We start from the raw sequence: 24146 nt of genomic DNA, 5'->3' as shown, positions 1-24146 counted from the left end.
CTGTTCCTTGTGTCCCTTCTGTGCTTTTACCCCCGTGTGCCTAGTGTCCCTTCTGTGCTGCCATCCCTGGTGTCCTGTGCCCCTTGTGTACTGTCATCCCTGGACTCCTGTGCCCTGTCTGTGTGTCTATGCTGCCGTCCCCGGTGTTCTGTGCCCTGTGTCCCCGTGTGCCGCCACCCCCCGCACCCGTGCAGTCCCTCCCGGTGCCCCGTGCCCCAGCTCCCCGCCGTGTCCCGCCCCGCCCGCCCCGTGTCCGTGCCCCCCCCGCTCCCAGGCTGCCCCGCGGCGGCGCGGCCGGGCCATGGCGCCGCTGACCGACCTGTACCAGCTCACCATGGCCTACGGGCACTGGCGGGCCGGGCGGCACCGCGCCCCCGCCGCCGCCGAGCTCTTCTTCCGCCGCGGGCCCTTCCGCGGGGCCTTCGCGCTGGGCGCCGGCCTGGCCGAGGGGCTGCGCTGCCTCCGCGCCTTCCGCTTCTCCGCCGCCGGTAGGTGGGGACGGGGCGGGAGGCGGAGGACCCCCGGGAGCCCTTCAGCGGGGGGCTGGGGGGGCCTGCGGGGGGGCGCAGGGACAGCCGGAGGGGGGGGCGGGGTTTATGGGACAAGGGCACCCTCCCCGCGGGGACCTGGGGGGGCGGGGGCACAGCCGGTGCTCTGGGTGATTGGGGAACCCCTCGGGGGAAGCTGTGGGGAACGGGGACAGCTCGTGGGGACAGGGGCACCTCTAACTCTTCAGGGGGACGCGGAGAGGGGTGCACGGGGACAGCCTTGGGGCACACTGGGGCACCCTCCAGGAGCACAGTGCTCCCACGGGCCGTCCCTTAGAGCGGACCTGGAGGGCCACGGCACCCTCCCAGGGCTGGGGTACCCGGTGTGGGGTGCTGCGAGGTGCCCCCTGCCTGCAAGCTGTCACCCATCCCCACCGTAGGAGACTTGGTCCCTCCAGCCCGACCTGTGTCACAGGACCGTGGCTCCAGGGACCACCCATCCCAGTGCCCACTGAGCTCTGCCTCTGCAGATGTCGCCTACCTGCGCTCCGTCCTGCCCAGCACCACGGAAGATGCCTTCTTCGATTATTTGGCCACTCTGGATGCCTCGGAGGTGACCCTCTCTGCTGTGCCAGAGGGCTCCGTCGTCTTTGCCAGGGTGGGACATGCTTGGTACCCTCCCCTGCTTTGGAGGGGCTGCGGGGCTGTCAGCTCCCATGTCCCTGGGCAGGGGAGACGGGGATGTCACACCGCCTGGCTGTCCCTGCAGGTCCCGTTCCTGCAGGTGAAGGGGCCGCTGCTGGTGGTGCAGTTGCTGGAGACCACGCTGCTGTGCCTGGTCAGCTATGCCAGGTAGGGACAGATCCTGCTGTGGTCCCTCAGCTGGTGGGGACCACATCTACCTCCACTGTGCCAAACCTTCTGAGTCCTGTGGCGGTCCCTGCCATGTCCCTACATACCAGCTGCAGTCAAGCAGAGAGGGTCCCGGAGACCCCCCTGCCCCTTAGCTGTGTGCTGGCTCTGTGCTCAGCCTGCCTTGGTGTGACCTGTCCCTTCCTCCCCTAGCCTGGTGGCCACGAATGCTGCCCGCTTCCGACTCCTTGCTGGCCCAGACATGAAGCTGATGGAGATTGGGCTCCGTCGTGCTCAGGGGCCGGACGGTGCCCTTTCAGCCTCCAAGTACTCCTACATTGGGGGTGAGTGCTGCCCGGTGGTGCCCTGCGGCACCACGGCTGCACCATCACCTGTGTGTGTCCCCTCCATCCCTTTGCAGGCTTTGACTGCACCAGCAACGTCCTGGCAGGGAAGCTCTACGGCATCCCAGTGCACGGCACGATTGCCCACTCCTTCATCATGTCCTTCACCTCACTGGAGGAGGTGCAGCCCCGGGTGAGGGACGCTGTGGGCAGGGGATGGGGGTGGTTTGCTCTGACTGTGGCCATGCTCCTGCTGCCATGGAGGATGCCGCGGGTTGTTCAAAGCCCATGTACCTCGGGCAGGAGCTGCTGCCATTGGCAGGAGGAGAACCAGTGGATCTCCCAGCCCTGGCCAAGTCGTGGCTGCAGCGTGTGTGTGAACTGCTGCAGACTCCCCCTGAGAAGGTGAATAGGGGTGAGCTGGCTGCCTTCGTGTCCTACGCCATCACCTTCCCGCATGACTTCCAGGGGTTGCTGGACACGTACTGTGTCAGGAGGTGAGAATGCCAGGTCCCCCCAAGGTAGTTTTGCCACCATGGCAGAGGGGACAGATGTGTCCCTCTTTGCTTGGTGGCCTTGAAGCAGGGATGTTTCTACCTGACAGCACTCCCATGCTCCACTGTTGCCTGATACGGGGTCACACCAAGGAAGGGACACTAACCCTCTCCTTGCCCATACCAGGAGTGGCTTGCCAAACTTCTGTGCCGTGGCGCTGGCGCTGCACCAACTGGGGTACCGGGCCATCGGAGTGCGTCTGGACAGTGGGGACCTGGCCCAGCAGTCCAAGGAGATCCGCCAAGTGCTCCAAGCCTGCGGTGCTCAGTGAGTCCCCCACTGAGCCTGGGTTGACTGCCACAGGTCCCCGGCTTCCCCACCTTGGGCACCCAGCACCTCCTCCTATCAGGGCGGGAGCCCTCCTGGCTCAGAGGGGTGCTGCGAGCTGAGTCATGGGTCCTCCCCCAAATCCTGTGCCCTCTCCCTTGGTCACTCCCCTGCCCCTCGCCAGCTTCCAGGTGCCCTGGTTTGAGACCATCCCCATCGCCGTCAGCAATGACATCAGTGAGCAGAGCCTGGAGGAGTTCAGCCGGGAGGTGAGGTAGCTGCTGTAGGGGCTGAGATGTCACCTTGTCTGTGGCTGGCGCCGCTGAGGTTTAGGGGTGTGTGGGGTGGACGTGAGAGTCCCCTGGGCCTTTCGTCCTGGATGAGAACTGAGAAGTTTCCAGGCTGGGAAAAAAATGGATTTTTGATGGGACAGGTAGACATAATGCACCTTCAGGCAGAGCATCCTCTGACCTGCCCCGTAACTCTGGTTTTGGCACGGGCATAAAAAACAGTGGCAGGGCTGCTCTGTTGATGGCCACTGTCTTCTCTGCTCTACCAGGGGAGCGAGATTGACATGATCGGCGTTGGGACAAACCTGGTGACATGTCCCCTGCAGCCATCGCTGGGCTGTGTTTACAAGGTAGTGGTGGCAGCCGCTCTCTGCCCTGCTTGGCTTGTGGGGCATGGAGCTCCCTGGCTTCTCCCAGGCTTTGCACAGCTGGGGCTGGGCAGCAAAGGGATGTCCAGCTCCAAGGGACGATGCTGCAAGGCATCACACAATGGTTTGGGTTGGAAGGGACCTTTACAAGTAATCTAGCCCACCCCCCTGCCATGGGCAGCGACACCTGCCACTCAATCAGGTTACTCAAAGCCCCGTCCAGCCTGGCCTTGAGCACTGCCAAGGATGGGGCACCCACAGCTGCTCTGGGCAGCCTGTGCCAGTGCCTCGCCACCCTCAGCGTAACAAATTTCTTCCTTGTGTCCACCCTACATCTCCCCCTTTCAGTTCAAAGCCGCCCCCCAGTCCTGTCGCCCCAGGCCCTGCTAAAAAGCCCGTCCCCACCTTCCTACAGCCCCTGTAGGCACCGAGTGGCCGCAGCCAGGTCTCCCCGCAGCCTCCTCTGCTCCGGGCTGAGCCCCCCCAGCTCTCCCAGCCTTTCTCCGCAGCAGAGGGCTTCCAGCCCTCGGACCAGCTCCGTGTCCCTCCCCCGGCCCCGCTCCAGCAGGTCCCTGCCTGGCTTGTGCTGGGGACCCCCGAGCTGGGCGCAGTGCTCCGGGGGGTCTCCCCAGAGCGGAGCAGAGGGGCAGAATCCCCTCCCTCGCCCTGCCGGCCACGCTGCTCGGGGTGCAGCCCAGGAGATGACTGGCTTTCAGGGCTGCAAGCGCACATTGCCGGCTCATGTCCTGTTCTTTGCCCACCATGGTCCCCAAGTCCATCTCTGCAGGGCTGCTCTCAATCCAGTATTGATGCTGAGGATTGCTCTGACCCAGATGCAGCACCTTGCACTTGGCTTTCTTGAACTCCATGCTGTTCACATGGGCCCATTTCTCCAGGCCTCGAAGGTCCCTCTGGATGGCACCCTGTGCCTTGAGGGAATAACCTGCACCACTCATCTTGTGTCATCTGCAAACTTGCTGAGGGGGGCACTCAATCCCACCATCTGTGTCCTTCTTGGAAATAATGAGACCACTGTAAGAAGCTGGCTGGCAGGAGGAGGCAGGATGTCCAACTTTGGGGTGGTTTGAGGGATTTATTTTTTATCATTTATTCAGCTGGTTTATATCAGTGGCCTCCCCAGCATGTGGGGACACATAGAGGACAGAAAGCTCAGCACGGTCTTCAGCACTGGCATGAGCTGGTGCACGTGACAAAAATAAGGTGCCCATCTCCTTAACCTCCTTCTCCTGCAGCTGGTGGAGGTAAATGGCTCCCCATGCCTGAAGCTCACAGAAGACGAGGAGAAGATGACGATCCCAGGGGTTAAGACAATCTATCGGCTCTATGACACTGCTGGTGAGTTGTGGGAGACCCTTGCCATGGTGCTGCCCTGTTGACCTGCATTCCCCCACCCTGTCCTGCTGCATAACCTTGTTGCCAATGTCCTGTGCACCTGCTGGCCCCTAACCTGGCACCCCTGCAGGTCACCCCTTCATGGACCTCATGGCCCTGGAGGAGGAGCCCTCACCTAAGGCGGGGCAGGAGCTGGCGATCCGGGTCCTGGGGCAGCTTGGTGAGACAAGCAAGGTCATGCCCACCACTGTGGAGCCCCTCCATCGCACGTACTTCAGAGATGGTCAGGTCAGGGGCAGCTCTGCCTTCTGGTGCTGGGGTGTCCTCTCCCACATTGGGTGAAGGGCCAAGCCAGGGTTGGGGGTGTCTTGGCAGTAATGTCAGGATCAAAGGGTTAAACCCCAGTGTTTTCTTGCCTCTTGAGATGTTCCCTGCCCCAACAACTCTGGCATCAGAATCCAGCCCGGAGCTGGCTCATTTGGGGGCTGGGGCTAGGTAGCTGGCTCCCCATATGGATATAGTCGTGCACCTTCATCCCTGCAGATGTGTGAGCTGCTGCCCAGCCTGCAGGAGGTGAGGAGCCACGCACAGGTGTCCCTCAGCCTGCTCAGTCCCGCTCACCGCCAGCTTCACGAGCCACAGCCTTACCCGGTATGTCTGCTGCTTGCCAGGCACCATCGGTGCACACCCAGGAACCATGCCCGGCCCCGGTGCCTGGCCAAAGCCAGTGTGGCTTTACCACGGAGCTGCAGCAGTGTGTGGATATGGGGCTGCAGTCTCCCCTGGGGAGCGCGTGCCCACTGTCCCCTCTTGCTCCTGTGCCAGGTGGCTGTGACGGAGAGGCTGCACCACCTCCTCGCTGAGCTGCAGCAGGCCAGTCAGTGAGGGGTCCCCACTCACCCCCCCGCGCTGAGCACAGCCCCTGCCAGGGGCCAGCTCTTCCTCTGTGCTGTTCCAAAGACCAGGTGACTAATTGGGAATTAATGGCTCTAATGATGTTGCTGCTGTGTGGTACTAATCTGAGGACCCTGCAGGAACTGGAAGAGCACCCTGGGGTCCCAGCAGCAGAGCTGGGGACAGAGGGATGGGGCAAGCAGAGCTGGAAGGCAGCTGCCCCTGTATCCTCTGCAAGCAATGGTCCTTCCCTGCGCATCTCGGTGGCCTTGCCAGCCTTGCACTTTCTGCCATGATGGTGCTGCCTGCCTTGGTGGCCCTGCACCTTCTGCTGTGGTGGTGCTGCCTGCCTCCATGGCCCTGCCAGCCCTACACCTTCTGTGGTGGCAGCACATGCTGAAGCTCCTTGGTGGCACTAGGGACCGAGTCTTCAGTGCACAAGAAGGGGTCCTGTCATGGAAAGGGCCAGCCCGTCCCTTAACCCATGTCCTGTGGGACATCCGTGGCAGACATACTTTGCCCTTCCTATTCTAGGCTTTGGCTCTGTGGCCACATTTCATCCCTTTCCATTTTGTATGCAGTCCTTGGGGCATGGAGGCTGGCTCCAGGTAGACGCCTGCACTCTCTAACCTGATGTTCATGGAGGAAACATGGTACTAATCCCTGCAATTAGCTTCATCCTAAGCAAAAAAGCAAAATAAAGGCCTTTACCCACTATGGCTATGGCCACACCGTGTGGCTGCCCTGGTCCTTCAAAATACCTGTTGCCTTCAGCTTGAATGTTTAATGCAATGTCCTTCACTTCACAGTTTATGACTGAATAAAGCTGGAAAGAAAAAGCAAGTGCTGACCCCTGAGAGCATCTGGAGGTGGCCCCAGCAGGTGCCATATGGCATCCTGTGGCTCTAATTGTGGTGAAGTCCCCTCTATAGGTCCACTGGGGGTAGGTCTCATGCCCAGGCAATGGCTGTGAAGGCTTTATCAAAACGGGGTCAAGGAAAGTTGTTGCAAGGAATGGGAAAAAAGAAAGGCACAGACTGCTTCTTCTCCAGAACATGCATATTTTCTCTAATCCTGCCCAAATCTGTCATGGGAAGATAGTAAATCCTTTCCTCTGAGCTTGTAAAATGTACAGACCCAGAACTGAGCCACCTATCAGAAAAGTACAGTGAAGGAGAGCAAGAAGGCAATCCCCAGCAAGATACATCTGCGCATCCCTAGGCACCAACCTGGCACACCTTCCCAGGAACAGCTGTGGTTTAGGTCTTTGCAGCATATGTTGATGCGGAGCAGGGGAAGTATATTAAAAGAGCTTAACCCAGCATGGCCTGATTGTCTCGTTTCTAAAAAAACACAACAGGTTGGAGCTCCCTGTTGCAATGTTCCAGCTGTGGGCACTGTATCACATTCAGCATTTTAAGAGAAAACTTACATTTTTAGAGCAGAAGCCCCAGATATAAGAGCCCAGTCCCCAGCACACCCAAGTAGAGCCTGTCCTGAGTTCTTAGAAGGTGGAATGAAAAGCAACTTTTAAGTAGTGAGACAGCAGCACTTTCCAGCCCCTTGGCCTTCTCCATTGCCTCAGAGGATGAGCCAGTGAGGTCAGTAAGTCAGTTCACAAGCAGGAGCAGGGTAAACCCATCCGCAGGATGATCTGTTGCCAGATCTGCCACTATCCTGCCCCAGACAGACTCTTCAACCACTGGTGCTTTGGCTTTGCCCAGGACCATTCTGAGTATCTCCAAGGATGGAGACTCCACCACGTCTTTGGGAACCTATGCCAGCGCTTGTTATCCTCACAGTGAAGAAGAGTTTTTTGATGTTGAGGGAACTTTCTGTGTTTCAGTTTGTGCCCAGGGCCCCTGGTCTTGTTACTGGGTATCACAGAAAAGATCCTGGCTGTGTTATTTGTACCTTCCCTTCAGGTATTTATATTGATGAGAACCCCTTGAGCCTGCTCTTCCAGCCTGAACAGTCCCAGCTCTCAGCCTTTCCCCATAGGAGAGATGCTCCAGTCCCTTCATCATCTTCATGGCCCTTCACTGGACTCTCTCCATCTCTTTTGTACTGGGGAGCTCAAAACTGGATCCAGTGCTCTAGCTGTGTGTGGCCTTATCAGTGCTGAGCAGAGGGGAAGGTTCCCCTGCCTTGGGCTGCTGACACTGAATGCAGCCCAGCACATTGTTCACCTTCTGCACCACCAGGACACATTGCTGCCTCACAGTCAACTCTATTTGGGCCAAATAGCAAGGACATTTGGAAGCTGAATTGACATTAACTCTGTATTAACAATCTAGGTTCGTTACACACCAGCCACCCTTTGTAGCCACCACATACAGAAACAAGGGACACACCCGAAAGCCATCATGCTATTGAGGTCCTACTTAGCATCACAACCCTGCTGTCAGCAAAAAACCCGCAGGTATCGCATGGCCCAAGCCAACAGGTCCGATACAAAGCTAGAGGCTGTGTATTACAATGACGGTACCCTGCATTAAAGAGGAAAAAAGGAGGAGGAGTGAGATGAAAGCACCACATCTGGGGCTTCTGGATGCATTCCTCAAGGTTTTGGTGCAATCTGGATCTGGGCAACCCAGTTCATAACACTGACTTCCCACTGCCCTGACAGCATGTGCCTAATGGCAAAGAACCTCTAGTTTGCAAATTTATTTAGCTTCAGGAATACCAGATCCCACCCACGGACCTTAAACCTTACTGCAGTCATGGCAGAAAAATCCAAGAGTGCCCATTTTTAATGTTTCTGCTCTTGGAATTCTGTTATTGGTCTTTGGCACACATCTCAGAAGTTTGGACAGGAAGTGCTAGAAGTGAGGTTAGAACACCCAGTCATGCAGCAATTGTGCAGACTTCGCAAAAAAAGAAGCAGCATAATGAGCTCACATGCTGTTCCTCTGCTCCATCTTTCTTCCAGTTTTGTTCTTACAGAAATACATATTTTTTAAAGCATATTTGCAGCCAAAAGCATCCAATTAATCCCATGGTTGAAAATAAGTGATGGTGGGTAAAAGTACCAGAGTATTAGTGCTGGGTAAAAGAAGTGCAGACAATTCAAGGACCCAGCTTTAGGTGTGGGGTCATATCCCAGACCTCAAGAAAACCCTTCGTCCTGATCCATTTAACCACACCAGTGCAGCTCACACCTGGTTTTCTCACTCCACAAGCCCACGTGAGAATATCTTCAGGCAGGGCAAGGCTGTGGTTTTCTTGTGCTTTTTGCAAACCTGAGGATAACTGCTCGTATTTTGATCAAAGAGTGGTCCTCAGCCTTGGAGGGAAGGGCTGGCAAGGTGTCCTGGTTTCAGCTGGGACGGAGTTCATTTTCTTCTTAGCAGCTGGCACAGTGCTGTGTTTTGGATTTGGTGTGAGAACAATACTGACAGGACACTGATGTTTTTAGTCATTGCTGGGTGATGTTTATACTAAATCAAGGAGTTTTCCGTTTCCTGGGCCCTGCCAGCGAGAGGGCTGGGGGGGGGGGCACAGGAAATTGGGAGGGGACACAGCCAGGACAGGTGACCCCAACTGCCCAAAGAGATATGCCATACCATATGGCATCATGCTCAGTATATACACTGGGGGAAGAAGAAGGAAGGGGGGGCATTTGTCTTCCCGAGTAACTGTTATGTGCGACGGAGCCCTGCTGTCCTGGGGATGGCCGAGCACCTGCCTGCCCATGGGGAGCGGTGAATGAATTCCTTGCTTTGCTTTGCTTGCGTGTGCGGCTTTTGCTTTACCTATTAAATTACTCTTATCTCAACCCTTGAGGTGTACATTCCTTTCCAATCCTCCCCATCCCTCTGGGTGAGGGGGGTGAGCAAGTGGCTGTGTGGTGCTTGGTTGCCGGCCGGGGTTAAACCATGACACAGGGAGAACAGGATGCTGGGGAGGATGCTGAGGTAGGGCAGCACTGCAGAGTGCCTGGGGAGGAAGGAGGGTGGAAATGGAAGGTAGGAAATAAGAATGAGTTTGAGTGTAAGTAATCAGAGTCCAGGTCTGCCGAAGTACAAACTATCACTCAGTAAGTCCAGGTACAGGATTTAACAAACCCAGACAGGCCAACATGGACAGCTTGATACCAGACACTGGAAGAGGTAAGAAGAGGCAGAAGTGCAAGCTCGGTGCACCCAGACTCAGCTGCTTTCACCAGTTACGAGCTGCAAGGTTGATCCAAGCTCACATTTCTGACAACTCACAGCTCTGCGGCACCAGCCAAAGACAGCGTCATTTGTAAAGTGCCATCTTCTTGCTCTGGTACATGTACATGTAGGCATCGCAGAAGAGGCGCTTGGCCACTCCATCCATGTCCCGAGGTTGCTCCAGGGCCAGTGCAGCCAGTGACAAGTCCAGGTATTTGGCAATTTCAGGGCACAGCGTTACTGTGGGAATGTTGAAGCCATTTTCGTCACCTAACCCAGAAAAGAGGAGAGAAGTCCAAACCAGGTACCAGGGGATGAGTACCTAGAGCTCAAGCAGATATCACACTCAACAGTAATGTCATGCCTTAGCTGAGAGATCTGGAGGCCAACAACAAAGTGGGGAAGGACAGGAGAACGGTCCTCGCCCACACAGCAGCCAGTCCCAGCTGGCTTGACAAGTCCCTTGTTTGAACACAGCCAGAGGATGAAAGCACTAGGAGGAACTCACATGTGCTTGGGCTGGCCATACTCTTCTCTGGGGTCTACTTAAATGGTCACTGTTGGAAGCAGGGTCCAGAGAGAGCCTAAATCATGTAGGGGGCTTCAGAAGAAAAGGTAGAATGGCCAGCACCTATGCGACAAGTGCTGCAGAACCTCACAGCTGCCCACCACGCAGTGCCCGGCTGCAATCAAAGCTCAAAGCCCACCACCTCATTTCCTCACCATGCCTGTCAGCCATGCTGTCAAAGAACATCCAGTGTTCGTTCTCAGGGCCATATTTCACAAAGGAGACATAATGACTGGTCTCGATGCAGAGCACCGCGAAGAGCTCCATCTTCTCACGAGGGACCTGCTGGCTACCCCAAGGACTCCGACTGTGAAACTCTTCTGGGATGTGCAGCCCAGTTGGCTTGTGCATTTTGCGTCGGTAGTGGGAGTGAACCTGAGGAGATACGATGGGCAGAACTGAAGCTGGCCTGCCAGAAAAAGGAGTGTGCAGGGGTCAGACCCCCAGTTTATTCCCCATGGATTTGACTCCCATTGTCCCCATGTGCCAGGTAATGGCATTGTGTCAATGAGCTGGCAACAAGCCGCCGAGATGAGAGCCTGCCATGCTCCAAACAAGGCCAGAGAGCTGTAGGAATGCTCCTGGTGAGACAGCGTGGAGGGCTCAGCACTCAGTCTGTGCAGGATCAGTGCTTATTTAGGCTCTGTGTAAGCAGAGGGTTCAATAATGTGTGGCACCTAACCCTGCTCATGCAGCTGATGCAGGCAGTGGGACAGATAGTCAGGAAGGGGCCCCTCTGTACCCAACCTGAACAGGGTGTTTTGAGGGGGTTCAATCTGCTGTCAGCCACCAAGGCAGATTTTGTGAGCAGCCAAAGAAGAGGAATACCTGTCTGGAGCAGGAGCTGCAGAACTGCTTCAGGCCCACAGCTGCAAATACCTTGTCTTTGAAACATTCTGCACACTCCAGGGTGGCAACGTTGCCACACACACAGCACTCCCTGGGACCTGCAAGGGCAAAAGGGGTGAGAGGATGTGTCTTTTCCAGATCTCACCTGAAATCCAACTTGCCCTGCCACAACTGGTATTCAAGGAAGAAGAATCACACCATGATCCCACCTTATCTGCTCACAACCCAAAGAGGCAAGTTTTGTCACCTGGTTGCTCACAGTCCCAGTCAGCAGCTTTGCTACTGCCCAACAACTTACTGTCAAGCAGCAGATCTGTTATATCCAGTTCCAGGGAAGGAATAATTTTGCTGAACATTTTATATTCCTTCCCAAAACGCGGCATTTGGATAATGAAGCAAGATGGGATCTGGGAAAAGAAACGCAAATGAGTCACCCTGCCAGAAGAGACAAGCCCCAGAGACTTCTGTCTGTAATGCTGCTGGGAGTAAAAACTTTATGCTCCGGTTATTCACAGGACAAAACAGGGAAAGCAGAGCCCTCTTCCCAGGTCACGCTCAGATTCCCTGGGACCTCTCTCTTGTGACTGTATCCTGCTTCTTTGCAGTGTTGGATATATACTAGACCCACTGCAGACTCATTGGCAGGCACAGGTACATTGGAGGAAGCAAGAAAGAGGCAGCAGATAGCAGTGTAGGCAGAAGGTAGCTGGGCTCACCTCCACTAGCTTCAGATCAGAGGACAGGAAGGAGTGTTCCACTAACTGCTGCACATCGGGAACCACCAGATCCTCCTGTTTGTCCATAAATATCTGGTAACAGTAACAGTCCTGCTCCTTCTGGCCTCCTGACCTGCAAGGATTGGTCACGGGGCTTGTTTACGTGGTGCCACAAACATCTGAGCTCCCAGAGGACATACTGGTTTTGTTCTGCAAGAGATTCTGGGCCCAAGGCACCAAGGGCTGCTTGGTGCAACACTGACATGAAACACTTTTTCCTTCCAGAAATACTGAATACATGCCATGGGAAGAGAATACAAGTACCATCTTCAGCCTCATTATCCCTCCGCAGCATCACATCCTGCTCCTATAAGCAAAACTCAGTTGCCCCTCGTTGATGTAAATATTAAAAGACACTTCAGTATTTTTTAAATCAACTGCACCATGGCACAATCAGCAGACTCCTTCTGAGATGAAAGGTCTCTTGAAAAAGCCACAGAGCAAAACTCGGTGCATTCAAAAGGTGAGTTGTGTCTCCCACAACCCCTACATCCCTGAGCTAGCAGAGAAAGGATTTCTTTCAGATGACCCTGTGCAGAGGAGCTGCAGTACAGTTGTCTTTGTGCTCAGCCTTTCCAAGTACTCCACAATCTACAGCTTGACTGACATCTCAACAAAGGAGCACAGAAACCAAACAATCTCCTTCTACACTGCTGAACAGCACAGTTATTTTTGGCTTCCTTTAGCCTTCATCCTCTTTGTAGAGTCCTGAAAAACTGGAACTGCATCCATGGACTGCCTGTTTGAAAGGCTGCAGGACCTGAGCCAGCTTGACAGTCTGGATGTATCCCAAATGCATCCAAAGGCTGTCAGATACTGCTGGCTGCGCATGGAAGTTGGACACTTGTTTCTCAAACCACTGTTGGCTCTGCGTGAGGATGACACAAGGGGTTTATCACAATTTTCTGAAGGCGGCACCTCCAGGAAGAGCTTAGAAGTGTCTTCCTGGATATGTCACCTGGGACAAGATCACAACAAGCAAAGTCACAGGCAGCAGTTAATGGGCAGCAGAGAGAAGCTACACACAACTCACTGAGCTGTGCCTCCAAAGGCTGGATGTAAAGGTTCAAGTAACACCTGGTGATTGTGCAGTGAATAACTAATGAGCCTGGACTGTGTAAATTGTATGGCTTAGATATGGAAACTTACTGCAGCTTCAACAGTGGCTCTACTCCCAGGATCTGATGCATTATGAGATTAAGGAACTCCTCAGGATCTGGAAGGTGAGAGAAAAAACATAGGTCACACCACACCAGGAACGCTGCCTTGCCCCACTGCATCCAGAAGGGAAAACCTGCCCAATAAAAATGAACCACCATTTCATGAACCTGGAATCTCCTCTTTTACTCTAGGTACGGGGACAGGCAAGCTAAAAGCTGAGAGCACTTGGTTAATGGATAAATCCTAGCATGAGCATGAAAAAAGCAAAGCATCCTTCAGATATTGCACTCCAACAAGCCAGGCCATCACAGTAACACTACCTCAGGGACTTTAACGGACAGTTACTGCTAACACCAAAAGCATAAACTCAAAAGTGAAATCGAGGACAGCTATGAAAATTCAAAAAACTGAACAGTAGTTAAACCATCCTGGCTAAAGCTAATACACAATAGTACAAGACACAAGTGCTGTTCACTGACAAGTTACCTGCTGTTTCTGGAAGAATCAATGCCACTTGTTTACTACTCAGGTACTCAGAGGCTGTTGCAGTGATGCTTGGCATTGGTGTAATCCATTTCCTTGTAAACTACACGGGGCCTTGCTGTCCATGGATGAGAATGTGGTGATTGCAACCAGAGATTGGTGGGCTTCAGCTGTGGGTGTTTTCTGTTTAATTTTAGCCAGACTACAGAATCTGACGAATCTCAAATAACTCACCAGAACTCAAAGACAAGTTGATCTTGCCAAAATGATGAATCAAGCTGGATTCTAGCAGGGACATCAGGGATGGACTTATCAGGGTATAACTCAAGGTATAAAGATCAAGGAAATTTCCCTTATTTAAATTTGATTCACACAGATCTTCATCTCCCCTCGCAGCAACAGCTGCCATAGGTTAGAGACCCAGCACTTCCTATCTTTCCATCAGACTTCAGGACAATTTCAGCTGAAAAGCCTGTAGAGTTTTAAAAGCCCAAACTATTTTACATGTGCATTTTTGCATAAACAAACAGCACAGCAGGCATATTAATGCAGATGCCTGAAAGAAGCATACAATTAAATTGTCAGCCTGGTGCTTGGATGAGGCAGCACGCAGCAAAGCAGTGTGGGGAAGGCCCCAGAGAAGGCCCCAGGCCACATTACCTTTCTCAGCGTTGGTAAAGCTTGAACACCGGCCCTTTTCAGTTAGCTGCTCCCTAAGGTGCATCACACTCCTAGCTCTGACGAAGCCAGTCCTAGAAACAAGAAGCAGCTCAGATGATCTCTCTAGTGTATTTAAGTAATAAAATCATCAAATGGTTTGAGTTGGAAGGGATACTTTGAAGGCCATCTAGTCCAACCTCCCTGCCATGGGCTGGGACACCTTCCACCAGACCAGGTTGCTCAGAGCCCCGTCCAACCTGGCCTTCAACACTGCCAGGGATGGGGCATCCACAGCTTCTCTGGGCAGCCTGTGCCAGTGTCTCACCACCCTCAGTGAAAAAATTTCTTCCTTATGTCCAATCTAAACTTACCCTCTTTTACTTTAAAACCATCACCCCCTGTCCTGTCACTACAGGCCCTGCTAAAGAGTCTGTCCCCATCCTTCTTATAAGCCCTCTTTAAGCCGAAAGGCTGCAGTAAGGTCTCTCTGGAGCCTTCTCTTCTCCAGGCTGAACCCCTCCAGCTCTCCCAACCTTTTTCTGCAGCAGAGGGCTTCCAGCCCTTGGACCATTTCTGTGTCCCTTTCCGGCCCCGCTCCAACAGGTCTGTCTTGTGCTGGGGACCCCTGAGCTGGGTGCAGTGCTCTGGGAGGGGCTCTTCACCACAGCAGAGCAGAGGGGCAGAATCCCCTACCTCTACCTGCTGGCCAGGCTGCTCAGGATGCAGCCCAGGATCCGGTTGGATTTCTGGGCTGTGAGCACGCATTGCCAGCTCATGCCAAATTTTTCATCCCCAAGTCCTTCTCTGCAGGGCTGCTCTCAATCAGATCTCAGCATCACAGAATGTCCCAGGGTTGTATTTCTGCAGCCAGTGCCAGGACACTGGTGCTCAAGGAAGATCATAGAATCATAAAATGGTTTGGGTTGGAAGGGACCTTCAAGATCATCTAGTTCCAACCCCCCTACCCTGGGCAGGGACACACCTCCCACTAGAGCAGCTCACTCAAAGCCCCACCTTAAACACACAAGATGCTAATGTCTTATGTTCAGTCAGCTCTCCATCCCTCTCTTCCACACCTCTCTAGGGAGGATGAGGAAAGAACCTGGTATCTTTGATACAAATTCCAGAAGATTTAGCTCTCACACCATGATCTACCATCATGCAGCCTGATATTGCATACTGCCTTTGGGACTAACTGCTGATGAAGAAGTGCCACTACTTCACCTGCTCCAGAGGTCCTCCCAGCCATGTTCTAAACCCCAGGAACCCCCTTTCTTCCTTTCACTGAAAGGTGCAGCTCACTGGGCTTCCTTCTAAGCAAGAGATATTCATGCACATGCAGTAGGAGTTACAACAGCCCTACAACCCAGGGAAAGGAACAACTGGAAGAGGAACCCTATATGAAAATGTTTGGATGTGGCTGTAAGGAGAAACCCTCCAGGTAACCCTTTCCCTTAGTGGTAGGTACCATCTGGCAGGGCAGCAGAGAAGGTACAAAGGCAGATGGATTACTTCCAGGGTTCCTACATACTATACTCACTTTCGGAGGGGATTAACAATCTCATCCCGCAGAATGCTCTGGACGTTCCTGTCACATAGTGGGAAGGGCTTGAAGAGCATGGAGTCCAGCACGGACGTACAGGAGAAGAGGCTGTGAAAAGAATGTGATAGGTTTAAGTCTGATGGATTTCCAGCAATAGTTAGAACCAAACTGTTGTGCCTGGTGACAATCGATGGCTGTTATTTTCAACAGTCCATGCATACAATTACAGAAAGGTGCATGACAGCACATCTCCACAGTGAGATAAACCACATCTGATTTAATGAACACTGGTAGTAAGCAACGGAACAGCTGAGAGAGAATGAAATCTCACACTTTGCAGCCAAAACTACTCATGGGGGGCACCACTGAGTCTTTTCCTCTCCAAGCAGTGCTGCCCAGTGAAGCTGGGACCTTCTGGGCAGTTTCTTTGAAATGTTTCCAGACAGTACCTCCAGTGACAGAGTCAGCATGGTCCAAGTCCAGAAAACTACAATCTCTCACTGCCCTGCATGACAGACACGTGGGTACCTTAGGTACTCATGAGGGGTACTTCAGGGCCTAAGAATCTACCACATTAGGAAGGAGATCAAAAAGCAGCAAGCATCACAGCTGCATCTCCACACAGGAAATTTATACCAGCTAAATTTCCAGCCACCTTGAAAGTCCAAGGAAGTGCTACAGCTTAGGGCTCCACCCAATTAGAAAAGCACTCCTTTAATGAAATGGTACCATCTGAGCATACCTGAAGAGGGCTGCATCCATATAGCAAGAATTACAATGCCCTTGGATCCCCTTCATCCGCCCTAGCAGGACACGCACTGCTGCCTCATTCCGGAGGGGAGGAAAACTCTCTGAAGCCTGTGGAAGAACTTCTTGCCCTCCTGCAAGAGAAGAAACAGAAGCAGCTCTCTTTAGCTTCTCACCTCATCTGAGTCCATTCGGCCCTTCCCCAATGCCCCAGAGGTCTGCTCCACTCAGAACTCAGCACCACACCCTTATGTGCTGCTCCTGCTGGGATTCAACCATGCTCAGATGAAGACTTGTCTTTTTACTAATTCATTACTGGAAACGGGAGACAAAACCAAACCCTCTCTTTTTCACTAGAGGCATGGCCTAGCAATCCACGCTGCCTCTGCCATTGTTACGCCAAGTATAATGAAGACAAAAAGAGCTACAAATGAGCTGGTGCTATGTTATATGAAAGCTTGGGATCTCTCTGTTGAAATACATGTGACCCCAGCAGCCAGCAAAAGTACAAACAGGCAACTGCACTTCAATAGCCTCATCTTCCTGGCCTGTGGTCTCCTTAAGCTTCAAAGGTAGCTTTCTCAGTCTGGTCTTTTCTGATTTCTTCAGCATTCTCCCCTTGTAATTCAACTTCCTCTCTTCAGCACATCCTTAAAGACATTCTTCCCTGTCTCTACTCCCAGTTTTTGGATAGTCCCTACAAGAATCTTGTCTTCTTGTTTGCAGTGATCTTGTTTACTGTTTCTAAATGGCTAGTTCACACTGTCTTTTCTGCTCATGAACAATTTCTTTCTGTTCAACTGAAAATACTGGCCTGTTCTTCCCTGCATCTTCGTGTGAACGTCTTACCATCACATGAAGTTCTATGCTCGTATTAATTTAATCCTCCCTCCCTTTTCAAGCTCCCTCTTATTTCTCAGTCCCCAGGTGTAACACTGTTACACCCAGCATCTTGGCCATAGGCCTCAGCTACCCGCTCCAATTCTCCAGAGCCATGCGTGCCATCTACGTTTAACATACAGTAGCTAGGCCAGGCCCTATAGCTAGAACGCTTGCCCATATTCAGGTCTCAATTTTACAAGACTTTTTCTTCTGCCCTGAAAAACACAGGGAGAGAAGCCCTGTCTTGCTTGCAGCCTTCACAATGCCTTGCAAAGGCTGTTGCTCTGAACTTCTCTCCTCTGTTACCCCCACAATGTTTCCTGCCAGCTTCCCTTTCACCAACACATCCATGCCACTGAGGCCTTGTTTTTAGAGTCACACACAATACATTGTCCCATATTCAATGCCCTAGTCTATGTTATCCCTGTAACAAATCACTTAACAACTCTCACACTTGTGGGGCATTCCCTATAAATACCATCATGGCAACCTCAGCCTCCTTAAAACTGACATCTTTTGCAACACCCAAAGGAAGTGAAGACTATTAAACCGCTGATTAAGAGACTTTGCATGAGGCTTCTCCACAGCACGCCTTGTCCCAGCACAGCCCTGTCTCCTCTCTCCCTGGAGAACTTACTATAACCTGTGAGACTCAAGTCACTGTTGTGTGAACACTGGAAGCGGATGTCAGGCTGGCAGGACTGCAGCTTGACGAAGAGTCCGCGCTTTGGAGCACAGTGGAAGTAATATTTGCCCAGCCATTCGCCAGCAGTGACCCCTTTATCTTCATCCTGGGAAAAGAGCATTGAGGAATAACATGAGAGAAGGCTTTCCACAAATGAGGTGCAATCCCCCAAATGGCCATTTAATATCTTAAGAGCTGTGTACAAGTCTGGTCCCATTTTGTTGACTGTTTTCATTTATTCTGGTTATGTTCCCAACCTATTGATGCTGCTTGTAGGATTCATGATTATTCCATCCCACATTCCAGTAATGCTGCTCTAGAAGAGAGCAAACCCAGCCCTCATAATCACTCCACAAGCTCTCCTCCCCAGCCTAAGGGAGGGCACAATTGTGTGCTTGCCCTCACAGTTCGCACTGTGACACATTAGAGGCCCAGGTCAGGCTGTGTGATATACAGCCACCTGCTGAAGGTCTTAGAAGAGCGACCAAGACCTGCCCGTTCTGATACACAATCTCACAGCAGGAAATATTTTACTTCTTACCAGTTCAACTCCTGCCATTTTGTGCTTAATTTGGGGCAGGTAGCCCAACCAGCGGATGATTCCTGAAACCTGATTTCCCTTGTCCAAGGTGATCTGGACCATGGAGTTCACCTCCAGGGATGAATTCCCACTTTCACACTCCTCCCCACTTTCGCTTCTCTCTCGTTTCATTTGGTTTGGGTGCTGCAAGCCCATGTCAGACTCGAATGGTGAAAATAAACCTAGTGGGCAATACAAAATATCAGGTTAGGTAGGAAATCAACACCTAATGACAGACCCCTCTGGATGTCCTCTAATACCAGGTCTATTTTGAAATTATAGACCACACAGACAATCATGAAGCTGAGCACCAGAGACACAAGGTATAATTCCCAGTGATATGGCCAAGCTGGTCTAACAGGCTGAGTGGGGATGATCCTGCTCCTTGTTTCCCCACTCAAGGTTGCATACTCCAGCCTCTTGCTGGCCCTAGAGCTAACACAGCCCTTCACAGAGCCATTTCAGACTACTAAACAGCAGCAGGGGAGTTATTTCCTCATTATTTTTCTGCCTTTAGTGAGATGAATCAAGTGAATGGTTTAATGATGGCTTCCCTCAGCCGGCCATCTGCACGGTGTCTGCTGATGGCAACAGAGATATTCCACTGTTTTCTTGTCTTGTCCAATGACTCACACCATCGCTGCTGGCATCTGTGCCTTTCTGAGTTTGTCTGTCATCAGGATGAGGCTCCTGCTCCACTTTCTACAACTAAATTAAAGACTCTTTAACCAGTGGTGCCTTCTCCCCTAGGAAATATTTCTGCACTGCAATCAGATTCTCTTCCTTTTCCTGACAAATGGATAGACTCAGCTTTAGTTGTCTAATGCAAAGAATTTAGTCCAGAACTTAACGCTGTTCTACAGACCTTCCCTGCCTCCTGATCAACGTAGCTGGGACTAGTGGAAGCTTTTGTTGGACTTTCAGCTCATCAGTAGCCTGCAGAGAAGACATAAATGCTAAATCCCCAGGAAAGTAGTACACAGGGCAGACACTTCTGATGATAACCTACTTTGCAAGCTTTCCTTCACAACAGAGTCCATAGGGATCTCTCTGAAAATGTCAGTTGTTCCTTCTTCTTCCTGAAAGGAGAGAAAATCTATCAGCTAAATGCTTTATCAGGCATAGGGCATTCCTGAAACAGGAACCAATTTTTCAAAGAGGCCTGGAAAGTTTTAACCTTACGTCCCCTTTGGACAGTCCTTCCACTTTTCTTTAATGTCCCACTATAACACAATTTAACAACAACAAAAAAAAAAAATCCCCCAAAACCAAGAAAAGGCAGCAAGGCTGCTCTTACCGGACAAACTGTAACGAACCACTGGGTTCCCTCCCTGTAAACTGCCATCGCTATTCCTTTTGTGAGGACTTGGTCCACGTAGAAGCTAACTGCATCTCCCACTTTCACAGGAACCACCTCTTCTGTGTCTGGTTTTGGCTTCTGTTTCGCATAGTCATCGTCTGGCATGGAAATAAACTGGACTTTGCTAAACGGCAGGAAGATCCCGCAGTTCCGCTTACACTTGAAATACTCAGTACCGTGGTAAGATCCATCACTGCGCCCTCTGTTTTCTCCTTCACTCTGAAAACATGCCAAACAGGCACATTACATACAAAAACATTAAGGGAAAATATAAAACTTATTTTCTTGGTGACTTTACCTGTAACTCCACCCCGAAGAAGACTGGAGACAGGACAGCTGAAGTGTTTTTGTAAATGCTTCCAATGTAGCGGATGATACCAGGGAAATATTGCTGGTCAACCTCTACCATCACTTTTTGGCCTGGCACGGCCCGCAGAGCTGCTTCAAGGCTCAGCCTCTCCAAGAAGTAGTTCAAGCGTTCATTGTGGCTACTGATGGCCAGGAGGAAGACAGCAGTCTCCTTGCGCACAGGCTGAAGGATTTCTATATTTATCGTGACAGTGGAGCTGTCATCCAACATGATGACTTTTAAGAAGCAAGCCGGGGGCCTGTCATCGGAGAAGTTACGCAGGTAACTTCTCTCACTGCAGAAACACATGTTCCCAGCTTGGAAGTACTTGCTGCCATAGGCACAGTCTTCTGTTAGGATGTAATAGCAGTTTCCATCCCCTGCTGAAGACAGGATGCTGGTCATCGTCATTCCCCTGAGTTGTGAGAAAAGGAGGAGTCACCGCGGTGAAGACACATGCAGGTTAATGGTTGGACTTGATCTTAAGTATCTTTTCCAATCTAAATGATTCTATGTTATTGCAGGATGTCAGAAGAATTCAGGTTGGAAGACATCTCAAGCCCAACCCTGCACTCAAAGCAGGTTGCTCAAAGCCTCACCCAGTTGAGTTTTGGGCATCTCCAACCACAGAGAGCCCACAGCCTCCCTGGTCCCTTGTTCCAGTGTTTGATCACTCTCATGGCAAGGGTGAAAGAAGCAAAAGGTGAAAAAGGTTAAAAAGAAAAAATTCCATCTAATCAAGACTTCTGATGTTCCTGCTTGTCCTCATTGCCTCCTGTCCTCTCACTGTGCATCCATGGAAGAGTCCAGCTCTGCCTTCTTGACTAAACCCTCCCAGTAAGAAGCTGCACAGAGCAGCATCTCCTCACCTGTCCTGTTCCCTACAACACTGCACAGCCAGAATGGCCTCATTAAATTCTACCTTCTTTTCATACTTAGTTGCAGGAGTGAGGGAAAGGCTAAACTCTGCCTTTTAAAAAAATCTCTAAAAAGGAAGTTCTAGTCTGCAACTAGAACTCTTGGATGTTGTGTTAAAGCACACTAAGATTCACAACATATGCAAAGCACAGCACCACATTGCTATGTTGAGGCATTAAAAACCACCATCTTTGAAAACCAATATATTAAAAGAAATTCAAACATCTGGAATCAGAGGTACATTTCTGCACTTAAATTCTAGTTAAATTCTCATACGTTTTACCCCTCCCCATCTCACTTTTGATGATACCCTGCACAGCCAGAATCCAGACTTTTTGTTAGAGCATTAAAAAAAAAAGGATGAGTATAGAAACTTCTACCTGCAAGTGGACAGCACCATTTGGCCCAACCTGGCCAATACAGAGAAAATAAGGAGACATGCCAGTTTCTAGGCCATGGAGGAAATTAAGAAAGAAAGATGCCTCCACTGTGGGCTACCTGGTAGAAGTTTCTTAAAACTTGGGAGTGGAGAGAGAAGGAACTGAGCAGATGCAATTAAGGGAAGTAGAAACACACTTGGGGCATTGCAGCAGGAAGCACAAATGCAGCTGCTCACAAGAATAAACGGGTGGGTTGGGAGGAAAACATAGGCAGAGTTTTGAAGAGAAAGGCTGTACAGAGCTCAGCAAGGAGGGCAGTGTTACTGGGGACTTCACTGGAAATTAGTATCAAGAAAGCTTTTTTTTAAAAAAAGTATCATGAAAAGATAAATCACTGCTTGTGTTAGGAAAAAAAGAAATCACATGATGCCTGATTAAATCTTGGGGCTTTCCTTCTGTTTGGGCTGATTGTGGCAGCTTCCTACAGGAGCTGTCTCCCTTTCAATTTTAGTTGTTAACCTTAGCAGGCGGGAAGATAGCTTGGAGATCTGATCTAAATGCTGCTGTACTGCTTTTGGGCAACGCTCCTTTGCTGAGGCTGAAGGTCTGGTCTCAAAATTGAATAACCCCACAGAAATCCATGGGTCTCCTCAAGTACCATCCACTTGGGTCTGCCAGCATGGCTAATTTAATATGTATAATCAGCGTTTTCAAGAACTCAACATGCAGCACCGAGGCAGGCCGCTGTCATGGTGGTACAAACCACGCTCATGCTCCTTCTTCTTTGTACTGAGGGACTCCTACCAATAGATCACCATCACTCAAGGATGACCACCTCAAAGTCATGGGGCACTACGGGGGCACACAGGAGCAGCCCTGCCAGGGTAAGGCACCCTGCTTCGCAATGAGCAGCTTGGGAGGTGACAGCTGGCAGTGGCAGTGATCCCACGGCATGCAGCAGTTCCCTTAGTGCCCATCCACACAACTTGCTGCTGACATTTTAAAATTCTGCTGGCAGAGCAAAGGCTTGAAGTTCTGTGATTTTTAAAGGACAGAATTAAAAAAAAATAACATTCCATGTACTATCTCCCCCTATTCAATGTTCCGCTTTCAGGACCTTGGTTTTATTTTACTATTCTTTTTTTTTTTAAAGTTCTCTCCCCACAAGGAATATAATAAACTTCACTGTGCTTTAAACGCTGGGGGAAAAGGAAAACCAGAATAAAACCATTTTCCGCATAAAATAAAGCGTTTTCCTCATCAAAGCCACAAACAAACTGTTCTTCTCATAAATAACCAAGAGTAAACTGTTTTCTTCATCAAAACCAAGAATAAATAATCTCTAACAACAAAATATGTGCAATTCCCTCCCAGGTTAACAGAATAAAAGCGCACTGTGACCAGTGTGCAATATTTGGGCTTGTGGTGTTTCAAACAGCGCTGAAACCTGATGGATTACGCTGAGGGGAACCTGGAAAGCGCCAGATAATGAAAAATAAAGCGGCACAAAAGCAGCGCTTTGAGGCTGGGCTAGAGGAAGGCCCTCCAGGGCTTTGCCCCTGAGTAGCGAGAGAGGGGGCGGCAGGCGGCGTGGCGCCCACAGGGCGGGCCCAGCGGGGGGCTGCGAGGGCCCCACCGGGCCTAGGGAAATGCCCCGCTGTGGGGCCATGGCCGAGGCGGGGGGGGGGGGGGGGGGGGGGGGGGGGAATCCCGGCGCTGCCCCCCCCAAGCCCCCCGCTCTCACCGTCTCCCGCCGCCGGCCCGGCCCCGCTCTTCCGCGTCAGCCGACGCCACCACAGAGCCGCGGGGAGCGCGGCCCAGAGCGGCGATGACACGCCCGCCACGCCCCGCAGCCGCCGTCTGGCTCAGCCAATTGGAGAGAGGGCAAGAGGCAGGGAGCCAATCAAGAAGAGAGTGGGCGGAACTGAACCGCCGAGGGGCGGGACTCGCCTCTGTCTCGCCCCGCACCCTGTGGGGCCCCTCAGGGGCCGGAGCGTCCCCGCCGGCGGCAGCGGGGTTGCGCGGGCTCGGTGGCTCCAGAGCCCCGTGTGCGGCCCCGGAGCGCTGTGTCCTCACGGTTGTCTGTTCTCAGAGTCCTGTGTCACCATAGCTGTGAGTCTCCAGAGCCCTGTGTCCTCCCTGACGCCGTGCCTTGTGTCCTTTATGTCCCATGGCCCCATGACCCTGGGACCCATGGCCCCATGGCCCTATGGCCCTGTGTCCACAGAGTCCTGTGTCACCATAGCCCGGTGTCCCCATGGCTCAACGTCCCCACAGCCCCATGTCGGGTGTGCCCAGAGGACTGTGTTCCATGTCCCCATAGCCCTGTGCCCCTGCATCCCCACAGCCCTGTGTCCCCATGGCCCCGTGGCCCTGTGCCCCTGCATTCCCATAGCCATGTGTCCCGGTGGCCCTGTGTCCCATGGCCCCAGAGCCCTCTGGCCCAATGGCTCTGTCTCCTGTGTCCCCACAATGTTGTATCCATTGTCTATGTCCCTGCACCCCTGTGCCCTGTGTCCCCCTGGCCCTCTGCCTTGTGGCTTGTGTCCCTTGGCCTGTGTCCCCCTGCCCCTGTACTCTGTCCCCCACATCCTGCATCCTGTGTCCCCTCCCCAGGTGACCCTGCCTGCTGCAGCA

At 52.1% G+C, this 24146-nt stretch overlaps 2 protein-coding genes across 4 annotated transcripts; one reads left to right on the top strand and one right to left on the bottom strand.

The window, feature by feature from the left end:
• Positions 1 to 262: 262 nt before the first annotated feature.
• On the top strand, positions 263 to 6733 carry NAPRT (nicotinate phosphoribosyltransferase). Of its 3 annotated transcripts, XR_008746687.1 has the most exons (14): positions 264 to 488; positions 1019 to 1146; positions 1258 to 1340; positions 1554 to 1684; positions 1762 to 1877; positions 1988 to 2181; positions 2366 to 2506; positions 2691 to 2775; positions 3066 to 3146; positions 4418 to 4520; positions 4648 to 4805; positions 5061 to 5168; positions 5343 to 5482; positions 5552 to 6733. XR_008746687.1 is itself a non-coding variant. In XM_055800788.1 (13 exons), exons 1-13 carry the CDS (start codon positions 302 to 304, stop codon positions 5400 to 5402), a joined length of 1575 nt encoding a protein of 524 aa, XP_055656763.1. In that variant the 5' UTR covers positions 264 to 301; the 3' UTR covers positions 5403 to 6733. The 3 variants fall into 3 exon arrangements, 1 of the variants encoding a protein (XP_055656763.1); XM_055800788.1 differs by having other exon boundaries at positions 5343 to 6733; XR_008746688.1 differs by lacking the exons at positions 4648 to 4805; positions 5552 to 6733 and having other exon boundaries at positions 263 to 488; positions 5343 to 5382.
• Positions 6734 to 7679: 946 nt separating this feature from the next.
• Positions 7680 to 23362, bottom strand: LOC101918460 (ubiquitin carboxyl-terminal hydrolase CYLD-like). Its single transcript, XM_055800789.1, has 15 exons — positions 23254 to 23362; positions 20161 to 20626; positions 19800 to 20081; positions 19512 to 19581; positions 18464 to 18684; positions 17875 to 18028; positions 16351 to 16489; positions 15606 to 15716; positions 14066 to 14157; positions 12911 to 12977; positions 11702 to 11834; positions 11284 to 11392; positions 10965 to 11083; positions 10292 to 10511; positions 7680 to 9838 (listed from the first exon to the last, which is right to left on the bottom strand). Exons 2-15 carry the CDS (start codon positions 20620 to 20622, stop codon positions 9654 to 9656), a joined length of 2364 nt encoding a protein of 787 aa, XP_055656764.1. The 5' UTR covers positions 20623 to 20626; positions 23254 to 23362; the 3' UTR covers positions 7680 to 9653.
• Between the last annotated feature and the right edge of the window lie 784 nt (positions 23363 to 24146).

Source organism: Falco peregrinus, chromosome 3, assembly GCF_023634155.1.
Source record: "Falco peregrinus isolate bFalPer1 chromosome 3, bFalPer1.pri, whole genome shotgun sequence".
Taxonomy (NCBI): Eukaryota; Metazoa; Chordata; class Aves; order Falconiformes; family Falconidae; genus Falco; species Falco peregrinus.
Note: the sequence above shows the minus strand (reverse complement) of the source record. Positions and strands in the feature narration are given on the sequence as shown.